We start from the raw sequence: 18,336 nt of genomic DNA, 5'->3' as shown, positions 1-18,336 counted from the left end.
GAGGAAAGTGGGTATCTGTTTGGTAAATACTTCCTATCTTCCCAGTATATCATTTCGTACAGAAGAGGATTGATGCCACTGAAATTAAACGTTCTGACTCTTGAAGTTATTTTCAGTCGACTGTTGCGCACGAAAGGCAACAATGTGACAACACTGCATGAGGAAAAATGCTTTTCACTGATTGGTCACATGAAGTTAAACGTAATTTCTCTGACAATCTTTAGGAAGTTTGCATGTTAAGCTCGACTACTTAAAATGAACCCAATGTGCCTGTGGTGAAACCAAACAATGACACAATGTGAGCTATAAATTATCTACTTTCAGGGTACATTTCAGTGTGGACTTTGCACAGAAACTTACAACAGAACTTACACATACAGTAAGTGGTGCAACAGGCCAAAGAATTCCGACTTTAAATGCAGAATTCCTAAAGGAGAAAAGAAGTCTGAACTACAAAAAAACTGTGGCCCTAATCCTCTTCTGCACTGTTAAATGAATTCCAATGGAATTTGTTGTGCCCCCCATACTGGTTACGATTTAAGAAGGATTTATTCTGTCTTAATGAAGATTCCTGTCCGTGTAGATGTCCTTTTGCATTTTCACGTTTCTTTTTTCTGAACAATCATGTGAAAGTGATAAAAAAAGGGACACATAATGCTCTAAACTTGGGAAAATACATGCATGAAAAATATATACGAATACAGTTAATCCATCAAAGTTTGGCTTATTTCTGCTCGTAAGAAGAAGTTCAACTTCTTTGCACAGTTCGCTCTTAATGAACCAAAATAGTTAAACAGGGATTTGTTCTGGTGTTAGGGTAATATCTTTTTATGACCTCTGCTCATGATTTTTTCTTTTCATGGTCTTTAACAAGCTCAAGTGGAAAGGCTTTGTCATAAACTATCATAATAACAGTGTGGAGGAGACATTGCTGTGCAAGATGTCCGTCCAAATATGGGTGAGTAAAGCTTCTTTGAGGGGACTGGATCGTGAAATTTGATCCCCTCTATAATCGCTCTTCTCCAAAACTAACATTACACCATCATTTGAGAATGATGAACTCTTAACAGGATTTCACTGTCATTTTGAAGCTGTAGCTTCAGCTGAAGCTGCTGACCTGTACAGAGTGCAACAGCTCTCTCTCTCTCTCTCTCTCTCTCTCTCTCTGCATCTCTATCTCCCACACACTCCTGCTACTTTCACACGAATCATGCATTGGGTCACCAGCATGAGGGAGAAAGAGGAGCTCCACCCTTTATGACACTTAATCATAAGTGTTCATTGGACGTTTGCCATCAATCTAGATGAGGTCAAAATGCGACCTGATAGCATCTGTTTCCACAATGACTCTCTTTGTTCAGTTAGTCAGTGTTTGCATACCCACTCAGTATTTCTACCCTGAGCCGTGTGTTTCTTATTACTAGGTGACAGGGGCTAGACAGGCTTCATGTAGCACTGTGTTGAAAGCCTCAAGGGCAAAGATTAGTCAACCATTTGGGTGTGTCTTGTTTGAGAAAACCTCTATGGTCATTCACTTTATGTGTTCACAGAACTTGCACTTTCCTTCAAGTTTTCTCGCTTTGTTTGAGTTCTATGAGCATGAAGTTTAACGTAGCTTTCAGAGGCGCTCTTACTCCTAAAGCTTTCCATGCTGGGCCTGTTAACCATTGTTCACCCTTTCCTGACAACAGCCCTGTTATGTAACACAGATTTCCGTCACTCTGCGTCCCACCTCCCAAAATGTAATGCAGTTGCCATGACGATTGTATAAACAGAGGGGATGTTATTGAAAAAGATTTAGACCCTCTGTTTTTTTCTGCTAGACCAGTAAAGTAACAGAGTAACACAAGTTTTATTCACCAGCCTTTTTATTTTTCAGACAGGTCAAACACGCACACACACACAGAATGTCAGACATTTCTTCTTCATTGCAAATGCTGTTTCTTACTTTACTTCAAACAGGCTTCACTTTCAACTTGTCTCAGTCTTTTCAGTACAGTTTCAGTCATCTCTTGTAACAGCTTTTCTTCATCAAAATGTGTGTGTGTGTGTGTGTGTGTGTGTGTGTGTGTGCGCGTGTGTGTCTGAGAACAGCTTGTCCTGCCAGCTGGAACTCCTAGCTTGAGCTGCGCACAGTGGTTGTGACTGTGGTTTTTGAGCCCCCTGTTAAAAAACAGAGAAACAAACCATGATGGGAATGCTTTAAGCCTTCATTACACTGACTGCACTGTTGTTATGTCATGTTATGTTATGTCAAAAATGATGTGACTTACCTCCACCAATTGGTCTGGAATAGGGAGAAAGAAGAGAAATGAAGAGGACAATAAGTCATGTGGGCTTTATCTTTAAAATACATTTGTGCATTTTTGGTCTAAATGGTCATAAAGTCCATGCTCCTGTATGAGTGTGATTACCTGGACTCCTCTGTGTCCAGCAGCCTCCTGTAGGTTGCGATCTCCTGCTCCAGCCTGGTCTTGATGTCCAGCAGCATCCTGTAGTCCTGGCCCTGTTGCTCGATGCTTGCACGCACGTTGGCGAGTTCTGATTCAAGCATGTTAATTGTGTTTTGGTAACCGGATAGCATAGCGCCGTAACGAGCATCTGTCTCTGCCAGTGTGTTCTCCAGAGCCCCTTTCTGTTTCAGAGTGGAATAAAATGGAGCACAAGTTGTTGCAAAGTACATACTGAGCTGTTCATTATTGCAAACAAGCTGACTTCGGACAATTAAAAGCTATAGTCTGCAACCACCAACCACACCCTGGATTATTTTGATCAAACATAAAGAATGTCTGTGTTTGTACAGCATTGTCCTCTCCTTTTTAGAGGAATAATAGGCAGAGGTGTATGTATAGGATTTTTAATCCATGTGTGTTTTAGCAGCAGATCAGAGTGCAGGTCTTACAGGGAGTGTAAATGATTTTCTACAGCTGGGCACAGATAATACAGGGTGGGCCATCCAGTTTTGCATTCCTTCAGCTTTCTTCAAGCTCTCTTTTATGATTTCCAGAGTTAGAGCAGATGTCTGTGAAAAGTTTTCTTCAGCAGCAGCCCTTCCCTCCCGTCACCACAGCTCCAAACACTCCTATCTTTCTCTCCCTCTGTTCTTTCAGTAAAGCCCCCTTCTCATACCCTCCCTTTTGCTCTTTTGCCCTCTATCGCTGTCTGTTTCTCCAGTTCCCCTGACAAGACAGGGATCCAGGAATTTTGCACATATAAGGCAAGATCAGTGAGATGTGAACAGATGGTTGGGGTTTTAGGTTTTTTTTTCTCACCATGCTGAGCTGAGACTGCAGCTCAATCTCCAGGCCTTGTAGTGTGCGCCTCAGGTCGTTGATCTCTGTCTTGGACGTCTGGATTACCTCTGTGCTGATGGCGACCTCCTTGCTCAAAACTGCCGACTAGAGCAAGAAAAAAAGGTTGGGAAAGAAGTAGGAAGAAGTCATAGTCATTGCTCAACTCAGTTTCACATGAGATTATGTTTAATTACAAGGTAGATTCTTGAGGGAGTAAACAGTCATTTGCAACGTGTGGGATACAGTGCCTCTGTTTACCTTATCATTAAACCAGGCCTCCTGGTCGCGACGGTGTTTGTCAGTGATGGACTCATACTGGGCGCGGATCTCTTCCAAGACTTTGTTCAGGTCCTGCTGGGGTGCAGCGTCCACCTCCACATTGACTGTGCCAGTAAGCTGAGAGCGCAGGGCTGCCAGCTCCTATATGCAACGAGTTGGAAAAGATCATTGTTAAGAAACCTGCAGAGTTTCAAACCGTTCAACATTCTGTTGTTGTCATAATGAACAGTAATCATTAAAGCGAGAGGATGTGCGTCTGTCACCTCTGCGTGATTCTTCTTGAGGTAGGCCAGCTCATCTTGCAGGCCCTCGATCTGCATCTCCAGGTCGGCCTTGGTCAAAGTGGTCTGATCCAGGAGACGGCGCAAGTTGGCAATGTCAGCCTCAACTGACTGGCGCATCATCAGCTCATGATCGAATCTATTAAGTTTGGAGAGTTGAGAACACTGATATGAGACATCTATAACTCCTCGCAGACTTATTTGACTGTAACAAGGAGTAGGGGCAACATTAGTATGAAGACTCTAGCTCACTTGATTTTGAAGTCATCAGCAGCCAGTTTGGAGTTGTCAATCTGGAGGAGGATGTTGGCATTGCCGATGGTGGCGGCGGCAATCTTTAGAGAAGAAGAACAACTTAATTGGTCAGTATGTAAAAGTATGATTCACACACAATATATATGTTACCATGCAATGCTCTTCAGCAGCATCAAAAACCTCATACTTCCTAAACTACAGCTATTAGTCAGTTATCATGCACAGAATCCCCCTACAAACTTATAGTTTCTTGCTTCTTTTGAGCTTTTACAATCATCATTACTAGTCCATCATACGACTAAGGATTCAGTGACACAGTGGAGCATGCAGACAGTAGTGCCTGTGACGTTATAAACTTTTAACAACCTCCTTTGGTAATCATTAACAGAACAGCAAACAGTTGACTTGTCAGGTGTTCAAACAGTCGAGGCTGGCACACTATACCTTGTCCTTCAGGTCATTGATGATGGCCCAGTATTTGCTGTAGTCCCTCTCAGCTGCCGGGCCCTTCTGCTCATAGTACTCTCTGATCTGCACCTCCAGCTTGGAGTTGGCCGACTCTAGAGAGCGGACCTTGTCAAGATAGGAGGCCAGACGATCGTTCAGGTTCTGCATGGTGGCCTTCTCATTCATGTTGACGTTGCTCTGGTCCAGGGCGTTGGACAGGTCAAACCCGCCGCTGCCGAACCCCATGCCACCTCCAAACCCCATGCCACCTCCAAACCCAGAGGAGACAGTGCGCGCTTGGCTAGAGGAGATGCGCTGGCCCTGTCTGCTGAAACTGAGTCCAGACACGCTGTGGGCCTTGTGGGGTGCAGCGCTGGATGTGTAGCTGCGGCTCTGCCTGGTAATCATTGGACCGCTGGAGATGCTCTGGCTGTGAAACATGATGCCTGACTGCTGGTGAAGAGAGGACACGAGGAGAGAGGACCGTTATACAGCTGTGGACTGTAGAAGGACTGTGGAGTTTGATAGAGGGAGGCTGGTTGTTGATATAGTGCTGGACCTAGGGCGGGCGTGGCTGAGAGGAGGGAGGAGGAAGTGAGGGAGGGAGTTCTCTTTTACAATCCAGCAACAGGCTTGGCAGAACCTACATTTGTTTTCCTTTAAGGACCAGAGTTAGGTTTCTTTCCACTCCTGTGAGGGAACTGTTATGGAATGTGTGTGTCAGTGTGTTTCTTCATGTGTAATGGGTTCTGGAGGTCCCTGGCCTCTCGCTGAGCAAATGTGCATTTCTGTGCTTGTGCGTCCTTCTGTGCTTGTGTGTATCTTCTGTGCTTTCATAAATACCTGAAAGTCTAGTCTAGATCTCACCAGACAATTTTTATCCTAATGTAAATATAGGAGGCGTAGTTATTGTTGCAGTGTCCCGCCATGTGTCAACATTCACATTGAGCTCTCTGGAAATAATATGGCCATTTCACCAGAGCTGTTTTTGAGAAATTCCCTATTATTATTACATTATTATTAATTTCACATTCCTCTTATGCTTAAAGTAAAACAAACTTGTTTTCTGAATGTTTTTTATGAAAAATAAATGTTTGGACCATTATATATTTAGAGTAGTTTATTTGACAACAGACACAAGGCAGTGATATATTGACAATTAAAAAACATTTGTTGTTTAATATAATGGGCAAAGGACTTTGTGGACCAACTACTTTATTAATCTGTGGTTGATAGTATTGATTGGCAGCTGCGTGTAGACCTTGAACCACAAACCTACATTGTTTTCAATGTTTTAAGTTGAAGGAAATTTCTCACAGCCCATTGTTCCCAGTATCACACTCCATATCCCCCTTTAGTCTTGTATCCTGTGTGTGTGTGTTCGCGTGTGTGTATGTGCGTGCTTCCATGTAGTCTGAGTTCATTTTGTTGGTTTTGGCCTGTGTTGTGGGCCTGTTCTTAAGAGTTTCTCTGTTCGTGTGTGTGGCAAATGTGTGGGATGATGGTTGTGCAGGCATGTGTGTTTCTGTGTGTGTGTGTGTGTCCTTATCTCAATGTTGGGCTCTGGCCAGTTTCCGTGCGCTCGTGACATCTGCCCTCAGCTGGGGGGAGGCAAGGAGGCACATCTGGGTCACCCCCTGGTTGGAGGGAGTGAATCATGCTTCTTATGTTCTCTGTGTGTGTGTGTGTGTGTGTGTGTGTGTGTGTGTGTGTGTGTGTGTGTGTGTGTGTGTGTGTGTGTGTGTGTGTGTGTGTGTGTATGTACTTACATCATTACATAATCTACCAAAAGAAATGAGAATTCTGACCACAGACTCTTGTGGACAAGGTACAGAGCTGTTTCTGTATGGTGAAGTGTTTTGACATTTAGTTTACTGAACCATACTGATTAACTTTAGAGATTTTCAGGCTGCTACCTCCTGAACGCTGCGTGAGCTGTTTCTGCTGTTTCACCATATCAATTAATCAATCAGTCTTTATTTGTATAGGGCTAAATCACAACAAATGTTATCTCAAGACACTTTACCAGAGAGCCGGTAAAAGACCTTACTCTTTGTTGTATGATGTCACATAAGAGCCAGTAAAATGTTTTACTCTTTGTTGGGCTTTCCCACTTGCAGAAATCTCCTGAAAAACTCAGGATATTTCCTGGAGGAGCTGTATATGTGGACGCCAACACCCAAATTTTTCAGACTCAGACTTCACCCGGAGTTTCTCCTGCCAGACCCCTAGTATTTTTTCCGCAGCAAGTCCAAGTGGGCTGATGTGAGAACGCTGCAGGATATTCCCCAGAGAATTCAGCTCGAGCCACTATGAGGGAGAGTGACGTTTATATTCTGTGACTGCTGCACGGTGTAAAGATTGTCTTCACACGACCACTACGATCTCAGTTCACGTTATTAAATGTCTGCATTGCGTTTTCTGTTCGCCAGTATGTTGTTCTCCGCTCGTTTGTTGATGTTGTCATTCCGTTGGACTACATGTTTTTTATATGTTCCATGTTACGGACTGGCATGTAAATTTGGGCTAGTGAATATCTGGTAGGAAATTGCTCCTTGTGGCAACCCCATACGCGATAACATGCATGCTTTTTACATACAGTTTGTACAACAGCTAATGTTAGCTTTCAGTCAAGCCACATTCTAGGCTTTTTGTGTTGCTGTAATTAATGATGGTAAGGAATGGTCAAAATGCTTAAATAATTTTTTACAGTGTTGAACAAAACGTATCACGTATAGGCCTACATTACTAGCTAACAGTCAGAAAGGAATTGGTTGTCTAGTTCATGTTTGATCATAGCTAATGAGCTATAATATATGTTTTACAAATGTATTGAGGTGTGTTGAGGCTTTTCCTTGCTATCATATCACACTTGCAAAGCTAATGTCTGATAATGTTTTATTTCATACTGATTTCATACAATTTTTAATGAGTTTTATATTTTATTTTGTAGGCTATTTATTGCAATGGCATTTAAGACTGACTTTGATAGAATTGATCATTCTTTCAACACTGGGAACTGATCTGGCTCTACAGTGTAGGTAAAATTCTGTTATTAAAGTTTTTAATAAAATACTTCTGTACATCTAAGATGGGGTGATGGGTCCTGACAGTAAAACAAGTTGGGAACCATTGATCTAAAGCCCCATTTCCACAAGAACGATTACAGCTGTACATGACAGCTGCGTTCTGGGTGGCTGAAAACACTACATTTTGAAAACAGGTTGCATTTTGCAAACTTTTGCACAGTCTCCATCATCCTGTTAACTGGCAAAATGAAGAACCTCTGAACACGGATACTTTTTGCACATGCTCATTACAGTTCTAGTCAATAGCCATACGAGAGTAGGTTGACGACAACAGTTCAGACTACTGGATTCTGTTTGTGCTTCTCACCCAATCGAATTTAACAACACTTCTCTAGCAAAGTGTAGATTTGTTGCATGGTCAGCCATGATGAACGGCCATATGCCAATACTGACCCAAGTAGGCTATAGACTACTACACTATTTTTGGCTCATTCCTTTCGTATTATTGTCGACCCTCACTGATCTTTGTTAAATTAGCTTTTTTGGTTTGGGGAGTTGAAACAATCTAAACATATGGGTGTCCTAGGTTGCTCTTGTCTTTATTGGAGGTACAAACAAGTCAAGTCAAGTTTATTTGTTTATCCCTTAACGGCTGTTATGTATTCTCAGTGGGCCTGTCAGCACACTCACATAATAACAACAGAGGCTGAAATATGCCTCCTCCAAACTAAGACCCTTTCTGAGAACAAGAAAAATCTCCCACTCAGAGCTAGAGGAACAAACCCTGGGAGGTGCTGCTTAGTGTCTGATGTGTGCAGAAAGGTTCTGGGTAATCTAGATGTTAAAATACAGGTAAGTTAACTGTGTGTCATGCAATACAGAAGGACTGCTCAGGTGCTGATTAAAAGCACAATCCAATCATTGATTCACTGGATTCATTGCCATTTTAAGGAACCTTTCTCAGTTGAGACCTCCTTACACTGCAACTGAAAAAGTAGCTAATTGGCACAGGCACAGAGAAACAGGAAATAACCTTGATGGTAAGCCTGTTTGCTGAAACAAAGCTATGTATACAGTAGGAAAACATTAAATGACTACATCACATAAGCTTTATATCAAAGGGGATTAGTTCATGTCTACATGCCCTAGAGCCCATTGTGGGAGTTTTCACTCAAACCAGCATGAGTCATGCACATGCAGCCTGAAATCTCTTCTACAATCTTACAAAACAAAAGTCCCTTTTTCATCTTTCTTATTTTCAGTGTCAATGCATCTTGTTCTGTACTGACATGGGGAATAAATGAGACATGTCATGACTGTTTTTAAAGAGTCTCATGAAAGCTCAAACCCATGTTAATGTTCTGTAAGATATGAAGCTCAGCAGGTTTTTATTTGAAGTGATTATTTCCTTAAACAGATAGTCCCAGGAAGACAAACAGCAAACCTTTGAAGAAACCTTAATCCTATCAACGTGTCCTTTGTTGGACTCTTCTACACAGTAGGAGCACTAATGATCAATCAACTCTTAAGATTAGACGCATCTTTTTTTTTTTATCTTCCATTGTGTTTATTGATTTATTGTTTCATCATGTAGAGGCTTGATATCATATCAGTGGCTCTGCACTTCTATGACATTTAAACTCCTGATTAGATAGTTCTTGATTATAACTCTGTCAAATTAGTGATTTATATTTGTTTTGGGCTAGCAGACTGGCACCGTTTAGTAGTCTGATGCTAAACTTTTACAGGGGTATAAACTCCAGCAGTAACATTTTAATATGTCATCCATTATGACCTGAGTTTCCTTCTTTACCTCTAAAGAACAGAGGACTGGTTCTATTCAATGCAAAAATACATAACCGGAAGTCTGCTCTGTTTCTTCAATTAAGCCTTTCATCTTAAAGTAACCATAGTCCCAAAACAGCGTCAAAATAATCCACTGTTTGTTTGCTGCATGGCAACAAAAAGGATATCAGAGTGTAGATGTCACTACTCATGCTTGAATCTGGTCTATTGTCTTGAGGTCTGGATGGTCTGGATTCCTGCACCTGATTACAGTCGAGTACGGTTTCTTTGCTATTTGGTTTCTTTGTGCAGTGGGAATTGAAGGTAGCCGGCATTCTCACATCTATGCAAACTGGTATACTTCCCCTGTGAAAAGTGATTACATCCTGTCATGGCAAGATGCACATCATCAGATCTCTGTTCATTGTTTTGGTTTCATTTGTTATTGTTCACTGCTGCTGGAACATGTGGCTCTCATGCTTCTGCCAACAATATCAAAGTAATGAGCTTGGTAGCCATGGTAGCAGTGTGGGGGTTTAGGGTTCAAAATCGGTTAGATCAGTCCTCTACTTTAATCAAGACTGTTTTTATCAAAAACTATCAAGGTTGACACAATTTTAATGAGTTTTAACTACTTCTTTCCCCTTTCCCTTCCAGCACCCTCATCAGGTCTACATTCAATGTGTTAAATACTTCTTTATGACTAAATTCATGTAAACAAATTAATTACAATAAGCCCCAGCACTTTGCTTGAGCCTCAACGAAAGATAAATAAAACAAGACGCCAATAGGTGTTTCTGGCCAAAATGTTCTGGGGACTTTTTGAAGATCAACTATCCACTAGGGAGTTCCCTGAGTGCTACACCATGGGAACTTTCTTCTGTCTGCATTCGCAGAACCGTGGTACCTACTCTGAAGCAGGAGCTAAAAAGGTTCCTCTAAACAGGGTTCTAGGAACTGAAATAGTTCATAATGAATAAAAAAAAGGGGGAGGGTTTTAACAGTTTTTATCCTAGTTTTACCACATTTCTGCTCTTGGAGCTTATTAGAAAAAGAAAGAGCCTTTTTAGGTCGGGTAGAATAATTTATATCTGGACCAGTTTGCTTGCCTGGTTCAATCACTGCAACACCTTTTGGTTTGCCATTTGCCTGTCAAACAGAGGGGCGTCCATTCTGGTTCGAAACAAAAACAGACCATTCAGGACCAGAATCAAAACCTAGCAGGAGGACATACTGTCTGCTGTGTTTGTCAGAGAAGCCAGCATTTCAACAGAGCATGTTTCCTAATGCCTGATGATATATTACGGTCATTTTATGGTTTAATTCAGTACATTTCTTACATATTGCTCCTGAATGTTTACCTCCGAGAACAACTTGTACATGTTCATGAAATAATAATAAAATTACAATGTAAGATGAAAATAGAGTTTGGTTTTATGTTCCTTTGTGAGTCAGCTTTTTGTCCTGCCTCTTTACAAAGAGGCCCAGATAGAGCTGTATTGGTAAGTAACCGCTGAGCTGCACCGCATTTTGAGAAACATGGCAGAGCAGGTAACTATAGGACGGACCTCCGTGATTGTGTAAATTTGTCTGAGCCAGTAATAAAGGGTTTGTCTCGACTCTCGATGAGTGTGTCTGTAAATCAGTTCCAAAGTTTATGACTTTGAGTAAAAAGTAATGCGCACACCCTGTGTCAAGAGATGATGATCTTACTTTATTGTTAATGTCTGAAATTGTACTTGCATCACATCATAGCCATTATTACCCCAAGGAAAAACAAAACTCAAATGCAAGTTAAAAAGATACGCACATTTGACCAAACATAAAAATCACAGAGGGTATGGGGAAGGTGTGATCTGGGGTGTAAAAAGCTCTTTCCATTTAGCATTTACAACAACCCTTTTTTAGGACATCCTTATATTTGATCTGAGCATTGACTAGTGTACACAGAGTGTCTCTGTCCTATCCCTTTAAAATGTGGAACCTTGTACCTTCAGTTTGATGGTAATAATTTTTTCGATGTTTACAAACTGGTTGGGGTTTTAGTGTAGGATGATTCATAGAGTTTAAGAAGTGGATGACCTACAATCTTTGAACAGATTTTCATTTGGTGAAGCAGATTTGGCTTTATATAGAAGTTGGCAGGGATTTTTTGTTTTGTTGTGTTTTTGTCTATTTAAGTATTAGGTTGGTCTTTATTCAGTAACTTAAATATGTTGTATGTCCTTAAACTAAATCCCTTTTGAGTGTTTTAAGTTGTAAGAACTGGTTTTAATGGGTTAAATTGTGGTCAGCTGTTCACCCCATATAGGGCTCATTGGGGTGACAGCAGTACAGTGGAACAATCTTTTCACAAAAGTAACATAACAGAAAAATAATTAGTCCAGTCACTCAAAAAGACCTGAGACAGAAGAGGAAAAAAATGTTGTTTTGTCTTTTTGCAGAAATAATGTGGTCTTTCAAGGATAGCACTTTCTTTCATTACACCCACACATATTTAAATTAACGTTTCTGCTTGATTTTTTCTTTCATCGGAGCTTCATGACAGTTAATAATTTTTCTCTCTGCAATAATTGAACATAAATCAAAGTACTTAAAGATTGTATTCGCTGTCAGCAGAAATGTCCTGCTTACAGTCGGACAGAAAGAGCAGCAGGAGCGACTTTGCACCATGATGAATCACAGATTTTAGCCTGTGGGGAGCAACAAGACACACAGAACCTCTGCTGAATGTACCACACCCCTGCACAGGCATTATCACATCCTGCTCAACTATTCAGCAGGCACTGGTTTTAACAGTAACATCCACAGCAACATGTGGTGGGAGATGGGATCACTCCTGTTTGTGTGTGTGTGTGTGTGTGTGTGTGTGTGTGTGTGTGTGTGTGTATGTGTGTGTGTGTGTGTGTGTGTGTGTGTGTGTGTTACAGGGTGTGACACAGGGTGACATATTGGAGTTGATTTAGTGTTCTATCATTGTGTCACCAGTTTCCATGGATAAAGTGAAACATTCACCTGCACATTATACATTGACTCATCAGCTGTGTGTATACAGACACTGTTATATACATTCATCCACTGTAACCGGAGGCGACAGACCTTCTTTGCTCATAAAAGCATAATTAATAAAGATGTGTTAAAGTTGTTCATTTTCCCAGCAAATGATGCTTTTGCCAGAAATAGGAAGTATCAATAAAAAGTTCTGATAAAAAGTGAATTTGCAAACCATGAATAAATTAAAGTCCATTAAGTAGTTGCTTTCTGTTTATGTAACTCAACTCCTCTGCAGTTCTTCCATTTTATTTGACCATTAAACTGCTTATAAACTGATTAAAGCCTAACAGTGAGGAATGTTACATTTTCATGATGATGGCATGTGAATCAGACCATTTATACTGATTAAGCTCTAAAGTTACCCTTTGTGCACACAGGAGTGAAACAAATATTACTTGACTTTTTATATGCAACCCCAAGAATGCTTTGATTCTAAACTTACCTTTGCTAGAAACAATTAATTTAATTACTATATTGAAAAGTTTAAATTTGTCACATAATGGTAAAGTTGCAAATCCACACCCACAGTTTGGAAACGAGGCTTAAGAAGAAAGAAATGTATCAAGGTTTGCTCATCCCTCGGCCGACTTGTGAAATGTAACAGATTATCGCACAGCCACACCCTTACTGTGCAACAGACATCAGAGCTGGGGAGTAGGCAGTTGTAACTAAAGTGCACCATCTAGTGATGGACATCGGTTAAAACTGCTCACCATGGAGTTAGGTCATGTAGTCTGTGCAGGAGGCAGAAGTGAATCACCATACCACACCCAGGAGAGCAGTGAAAAGTTAGAGTCAAAGCTGCCGATGAAGCAAACTTTCTTTCCCAGCAGAAAGACGCTATGGCAACATCAGATCATCACAGTTTAGAGAAAAAGGATTAAAGGATAAAGAGGACTATGAGCCTTAAACCATGACACAATCTGTCTGATGGATACTGTAAGATTACTAAGCAACATTTCATTTCAGTCTCTTCAGTCTTATCTCAATGCAAAAAGACATGAGTGTATTTATCAGTGCTCATTTTTGTGCAGAAACCTATCTACCTGTTATTAACAGGTGTGAAAAGTGTGTGTATTTATATATTCATTATTAATAGTATTACAACTGTTCACATTTTTTTTGTTACATTTTTTATATCAACCACTTGTTCACTTCTTTTCCTCGATGTCTCTAACCTTATATAACAAGTGGATTTTCCCAAATTGAGGATCAATACAGTGTATTTGCTCCTATCTTACATTTATAAATGCAACAAATGTAAAACAATGTGATTGATTTAAAATCTATGTTTGCTCTGTCTGCCTCTCCCTGTTTTACAAGCTGTCAAACACAAAGTATGGAGCTACAGCTATCTGTACCTTAAAGGGTCCAGACTCGTGTGAAGGAAAACATTGAAAGAAACACAATGCAGTTAATCTTGTTCTTGGACGTGGATAAGTATGCAATGCATCCACCACTACCACAACCCCCCACCACCACTACCCTTCCACCCCCCCTGCGCTGCTCCATTTAGAAAGAGAGAGAAAGTGGGTGTGGAGCGCAGATGGGAGGTGGTGAGCTTGTGCTTGGTCAGGATTGGTTGAAGTCATAACTTTTTTAGGGGAAAAGGAAATTTTCCTTTAACCAATGATAGAGAAAGTGGAGCCATTTGTGAGAGAAATGTGGTGAACACAAAATAACAACCACTTACAGTCTTCAAAAGCTGCATTGTTTTGTAAATGAACTGAATGCCAACTAATGACTAACTCCTTGGACTGATTTTTTTGTGTTTTGCAGAGTTTTCTGTTTCCTGATTTGTCTCTCGTGTTTTAAATCAGAGCTGCTTATAAATGCACCATTTCTACATAACCTGTTCCCCCTTTCTTTTGTTATGTAAAGTGACAGTGGCTACCTGCAGTTCCAGAGTTATCTATTTGTGCATATATGTGTATGTGTAGATGAATGTGTGTGTATGTATGGGCCTTAATTGCATTTCTGATAAAATGGAAGTGAGGTTGTTTCATTACTGATGGTGCAGGAACCTGGTTTTTGGTACATATACGGCAATTAGGGTTTTAATGACACACATGCACATTTTTGATCCAGTTGACCAGTACACAACTAAATTATCTAAATATGTCATCTGCACTCTTTCCCCCTTCTTAATTTATATTTTAATGATGTGTGTCAGACTGTTGCTTTACTGTCCTTTTTGCCCTCGTTTTAAAGTTTTGTTGCACTAAACGCAAATAACTTGTCAGTAATGTTTGGATAATGATTCAAACAAGTCCTTAAATCACTTTTAGTGATAAAGTTTGTGTGTTTTCCTTTGTCTTTGCATTTATTTATTTTTCTCGTTGTAGAAGTTAAGTCAAAGGACATTTCATTGTTTTGAATGTCTCCTTTGTATCAAATATGGTTTCAAGTTTTATACGGCAGAGTCAACACGTTTGTCTCTGTGTTACACGCCCATGAGCACCACTACTGCTGTGTGCAGTCTGTGATTCTCAAAGACCACCTTAACTATTTTATTTAGACTCTTTAATATCAATGAATTAATTAGTTCAGCTCATTTGTATATATAAAATATTCTCTGACATAGTTATGAATACCGGTAGATGACAAAGACTGTTTGCACTAGCATGAGTAAATAAAGGAGTGAAATTCCTCATACCCATGCAAACATACCTCTGACATCGATTGTCTTAATGGAATTTGTAGTAACACTACAGGGTGTCACTGAGGCAGGCAGAGCAACATTTTTTCCCTGAGTCTTCAAAAAACAAAAGAACTTTTTTCTGTTTGCAGCTGAGGAAGGTGTTGAAAAAGCTCAAGATACAGTACATCTGAGAAAGTTGTTTAACAAGCTATTCATGTTTTGTTTTTTTTACGTCAAACTGCAAACAATTTTTAATGGGAATTACAATTGTTACTGTAAGAGCATCAAAATGTCAAAAGGTTCAGCTAACCAAAGTGGGTAATCTTTCTGTATATAATAAAACAGGATTTTTTCTTTACTTCTTCTCTTTCCTTTTGTATATAATTTATTTTATTGTACCTATTTAACCTTTATTCAGCCAGGTTAATCCAACTGAGAACAGAGATTTGTTTTCAACGGAGACCTGGCCAAGAAAAGCAGCAAACAAAACCCTCAAACTCTTTCAGTACAAATAACACAATGTGTAATAAATGTGTGTCTTGAGATAACATTTGTTATGAATTGGCCTTATACAAATAAAGATTGATTCATTGTTTGAGTGGTTGATTGATAAGAATAAGAATAAGAAGATAAAAATACTTAATTTAAAGCTAGAGTACGATGTGAAACAGAGAAATGTATCATTCAAGTCAAGGAGCACAAACAGGCATCATCCCCCGTAAATCATTTTTACTTCCTGACAAATGTCAGCTGAAAAAAATGTGTTTCATGAGACTTAAATATTATTTTCCACATTGGACTGTGTTGAAAGAATCCGACTGACTGACATTCTTCAGACACAATCCATCCATCAGTCACCATCAGGCATCACCCTGCTTATCAGAGCGACTGATGACTGAGGAGGTGCTAAGATGATGATAGAGGAAGGCAGTGAGGCTGGGTTGTTCAAAGGAATAAGCACTTATAGCAAAAAGAAGGTGATCATTTTCTATTGTCAGGGGTATGTGCTTTTGTTATGAGAAGACAACAACGATAAGTCAACAAAAGTAGCTGCTACATTTTAAATAAGTTCAAGTTGGAGAAGATGATAAAGCTTAGAACTGATCGCTTTAAAGAAGTGGTTCTCACCTGGTGGGTCAGGATCCAGAAGTGGGTTCTCCAGAGCCGTTTTTAGTGGGACTCAAACGTTTGGAAGAAAATTATGCTTCTTTTGTTCAGTCTTTATTTTGTTCTGTCTCTGTCACATGTTTTGTACCATCTGAGGTCCAAACTAGACACTTTTTCATTAAATGAATCTCATTGATTGAAAAATATGAGAAATTTGGGTCATTATTTTCCATTAAGGAGTTGGGGGGGAGGGGGGGGGAATCCTCCTGATTCTAGATGCAATCGAGTGAAAGTTGGCCTGTGACTGGTCTGTGAGTGCAGTTTCGCCAGTGAAACAAGTTAAGATAATCAACAACCTGTCAGTCTTGTCTTGAGAAGGAATCCTAAAAAAGGAAGAAAACTTAGTATTCATAATATATTTGTGACCACCTTTGATTTTTCTTGTTTGACTTTGATATTTGTGTCCATCTTTCTAAAGAGATAGAACCAAAACTGCCTGTAGTGCCCACAAATTTGAAGACCTTCAGGGTTCAATTTACTTAAAGCAACCAATGCTAAAACAGTTACAGAGTTATGTTTTATTGAATGGAAGTAGAAAAATGGGAGATACAGTGCTGGATGGCACAAATATACTGTATAAGCAGTGTTTTATGGATTTTCCAGGTCGCTTGCACAAGTCGCATGTTTTAAACATAAAATCAAATGAAAACATAAATTCCATGAATCAAATAATAACTGCATGTAGCTACTGTGACATTATCCCTAGATTTGTTGAATTCCCTTTTTAGCCTGGAGTCTTTCTAGAGCCAGAAGTGAAACAGACGGAGAGATGCAAAGGGTTAAAAAAATGTTAGGTTAACAAAGCTACCTCGATATTTCACAAGCATGTTTCCCACAGAATGTACTACTATTGGTGGTTGCAGACTAAGCTGCCAGCTAATAGATTCATGAAGACGCATATTTTGTTAATGTAACTATCAAGAGACAATGGAGCTTGTGGGGATACTTTCAAAGTTTCTATAAGAAATGTTTGGTTTGTGTTAAATTTGGCAACCCCTGTGGTCAAAGATGTATCTCCTATCTCTTTGCTGATTTTGTCTTGCCCATGTGTAGGTAGTGTTCTTACCAAAAAATCCTGCCAGTCTTCTAACAGCCAACCATATCACTTACTGTGAACCTTTGCTGTGGGAAAAGTAAATAAGGCCGTTTCAGCGGCATGCTGTAACTTGCTTCATCTGACACCTACCCTGCAGCAGCATTCTCAGGCATTACTAATCCTTATATTGAGATAATCCGTCTTGTCAATTATGGTCTTGCTAGCTTTGATAGTCACATAGAGGCATCTGTATAACTTTCAGTCTGATTCACAACCAATTAAAAACTCCTCACAAGAACTTTAAAGTTTGGTTTCCCCCGACCTGTGGCTCTTTTTCCACATGTCGTTCCTTACTCCCTTCCTCCTCAATTTCTGACTGTCCACTGTCCTATCCACCCAAAAAAGTTAATAGCCCTGAAATAAACCTAAAAATCTATATATTAAATTAGTAATAAGGAATTGTACCTTTCTGTTAATTATAGCAACATTTCTAGACAAATATATACACCTGGTTTCTAAAATGTGTTCATCGGACTAGTGTGCAAATTTCTTCTGACAGGAAGGAATGTTAAATTACGATCCAAAACTTAAATATGAAAGCAGTTAAAAGTGCATTTTGTTCCAGTAACCTTACCATCCATGCTGTTTGTTCAGCTTTCAGCTAAGATTTTGTGGATGTAATTTATAAAGCTGTGTCTTCATTAAAAGCAAACCAAGTCATAGATTCTTTTTTTTTTAGATTTATTTTGGGCTTTTCGTGCCTTTGATGCAGAGAGAGGACAGTGGATAGAGTCGGAAGCCAGGAAGAGAGAGTGAGGAATGACATGCGGAGGGGGGCCACGGGTGGAGGCGAGCCTGGGCCTACCGCTCGAGACGAAAGTCTCAATACATGGGACGCGCGCCCTAACCATTGCGCCACCAGCGCGCCCCAAGTCATAGATTCTTAACAAGGCCGACATGATAAATAAAGACACATTCATATATGGAAATCATTACTTAATCAGAGGGGGAAAGGCTTTATAATGATGCATTTGTTAGATTTTTTGTTGTTAACTAAAAGGAACGATTT

The 18,336-nt window shown here is 39.9% G+C and overlaps 1 protein-coding gene across 1 annotated transcript; it reads right to left on the bottom strand.

The window, feature by feature from the left end:
• Positions 1-1,850: 1,850 nt before the first annotated feature.
• Positions 1,851-5,079, bottom strand: krt94 (keratin 94). Its single transcript, XM_020642804.3, has 8 exons — positions 4,553-5,079; positions 4,106-4,188; positions 3,836-3,992; positions 3,552-3,713; positions 3,273-3,398; positions 2,415-2,635; positions 2,274-2,287; positions 1,851-2,163 (listed from the first exon to the last, which is right to left on the bottom strand). The coding sequence occupies exons 1-8, from the start codon at positions 4,994-4,996 to the stop codon at positions 2,117-2,119; spliced, it is 1,254 nt and encodes a 417-aa protein (XP_020498460.2). The 5' UTR covers positions 4,997-5,079; the 3' UTR covers positions 1,851-2,116.
• Positions 5,080-18,336: the final 13,257 nt, after the last annotated feature.

Source organism: Labrus bergylta, chromosome 1 (assembly GCF_963930695.1).
Source record: "Labrus bergylta chromosome 1, fLabBer1.1, whole genome shotgun sequence".
Lineage (NCBI taxonomy): Eukaryota > Metazoa > Chordata > Actinopteri > Labriformes > Labridae > Labrus > Labrus bergylta.
Note: the sequence above shows the minus strand (reverse complement) of the source record. Positions and strands in the feature narration are given on the sequence as shown.